At 47.5% G+C, this 2,127-nt stretch overlaps 1 protein-coding gene across 2 annotated transcripts in view; it reads left to right on the top strand.

Moving 5' to 3' along the window:
* RPTOR (regulatory associated protein of MTOR complex 1) overlaps nt 1-2,127 on the top strand; it is a 353,659-nt gene that overhangs the window by 162,770 nt on the left and 188,762 nt on the right. For both annotated transcript variants that reach the window (XM_007462338.1, XM_007462339.1), the window contains exon 4: nt 155-313. In XM_007462338.1, the coding sequence (XP_007462400.1) occupies nt 155-313 (159 nt within the window). The remainder of the gene's footprint in view (nt 1-154; nt 314-2,127) is intronic.

Here is a 2,127-nt window from a genome sequence, read left to right as displayed (position 1 = left end):
GGATCTTCCCGGACCAGGGCTCGAACCTGTGTCCCCTGCATTGGCAGGCAGATTCCTAACCACTGTGCCACCAGGGAAGCCCCAGGATGGAGTTTTAATTCTAGGTATTCCCATGAGCCCATGATAAGTTTCTTAATTTTTTCTCCTGCAACAGGCGCGGTACAAGCAGAGCCTCGATCCAACTGTGGATGAAGTGAAGAAGCTTTGCACGTCTTTACGTCGAAATGCCAAGGAGGAGCGGGTCCTCTTCCACTACAATGGGCATGGGGTGCCCAGGCCCACTGTGAACGGCGAGATTTGGGTCTTCAACAAGGTGGGCATGCCATAAAAGGTTCCTGTGAACTGAATTCGTTTCTCTTTTTACAAGAAAATCTGTAAGTTTTGCTGGTTGGCCACAGGTCCTATTCCCCTGTAGCTTCTATGGAACCATTGATGGCTAATCCGTTTCCACTAACCCAGATGCAGGAAGATTGAATAGGGACTTGCGCCAGTTATCTGGTGGAAGTTTAGGGATTCTTTCTTTCTTTCTTTATTTGGCCTTGCATGTGGGATCTTAGTTCCCTGACCAGGGATCGAACCCATGCCCCCTGCAGTAGAAGTGTGGAGTCTTAACCACTGGACTGCCAGGGAAGTCCTGGGGATCTTTTGTATTTCAGTGATAAAAGTTGAAAAATAATCAGGCACAGGGAGTTGTTTCTTTTGCGAAACATGTTAATGAAGTGGCTATCTAGGGAAGTCATGAGGTCTGGGAATCTTCCTTTGAGAATCAGTCATGTTCCTAGAAGATAAAATGGTATGAGTATTCCAAAGAGCTAATATGAAGCAAGTCTGCAGACAGGGCTTCAGCTCTGCTCTCTCCAAGGTCAGTGTAGCCAGCCTCCTACAGTCCCTTAATCAAAAGACTGTAGATGAGGGACTTCCCTGGTGGTCCAGTGGCTAAGACTCCATGCTCCCAATGCAGGGGGCCCAGATTCAATCCCTGGTCAGGGAACTATCCCAGGTGCTGCAACTAAGAGTTCGCATGCCGCAACTAAAGATCCCTCATGCAGCAATGAAGATCCCTTGTGCTTCAGCTAAGACCTGGCACAGCCAAATAAATAAATTAAAAAAAAATTTTTTTTTTTAAAACGGACTTCCCTGGTGGTCCAGTGGTTGGGACTCCATGCTCCCAGTGCAGGGGGCCCAGGTTCAATCCCTGGTCAGGGAACTAGATCCCGCATGCCGCGACTAAGAGCCCATATGCCACAACTGAAAGATCCCACACGTAGCAATGAAGATCCCACGTGCTACAACTAAGACCCTGCTCAGCAAAAAAAAAAAAAAAAAAAAAAAAATATATATATATATATATATATATATATATATATATTTTAAAGACTGTAGATGAAAGTGAGGAGTGAACGACACCCCTTCCCACCACCCTGGGTCCTGTGCTGCAGGCTCTTATCACATCCTCCAAGAGGTGGTGCCTGTAGGTGTGAGCGTTCAGCCCACCTGGCAGCTCCTTACACACTGGAACACATGAACCAGGACAGGAGCTCACCACACCTGAGTTCTGACTTCAGCCTCACCACTTGTTAGCCCCAGGACATGGACAAATGAGAAGACTTCCTAGATCTCTGTTCCTTATTGTGGAAGCTCCTTCATAGTGAAGGATTAAAGTACCCAACACACCACTCACATAGTGAACTCTCAGGGGATGTCCACTCTTCCACAGGTGGCCAACAGGTAGGCAGACGGGACAGTCGGGGACCTGGAGGAGACAGAGTGGAGAAGAGGCCTGGACCCAGCTCCTCCCTCAGGATAGTGCCCTCTCTGCCTTGTATGTACCTAGATACCAACTTGATTTTAATGATTTTTATTATTATATAGATTCAAAATTGTAGTTATAAAAGAAGTAGAATTAAAAGAAATATGATGTCATGAACCACCAGCCAGTTCAGAAAATGAGCCTACAGGGTCCCTGCATGCCCTCCTCACTCTCACCCCTACCCCACACTCCCAGGTGACTGGCCCCTGAGTGCTGAGTTGATCGGTACCATGCTTTTTATAGCTTCCCCATCTTTAGGGGCTCTCCAGACACATGGCGGGTGGGTGTTTTCTAGTTGACGGGATTGGGGTCATTCC

This window comes from Lipotes vexillifer, unplaced genomic scaffold (assembly GCF_000442215.2).
Source record: "Lipotes vexillifer unplaced genomic scaffold, Lipotes_vexillifer_v1.1 scaffold1691, whole genome shotgun sequence".
Lineage (NCBI taxonomy): Eukaryota > Metazoa > Chordata > Mammalia > Artiodactyla > Lipotidae > Lipotes > Lipotes vexillifer.
This window is presented reverse-complemented; position numbering and strand designations above follow the sequence as displayed.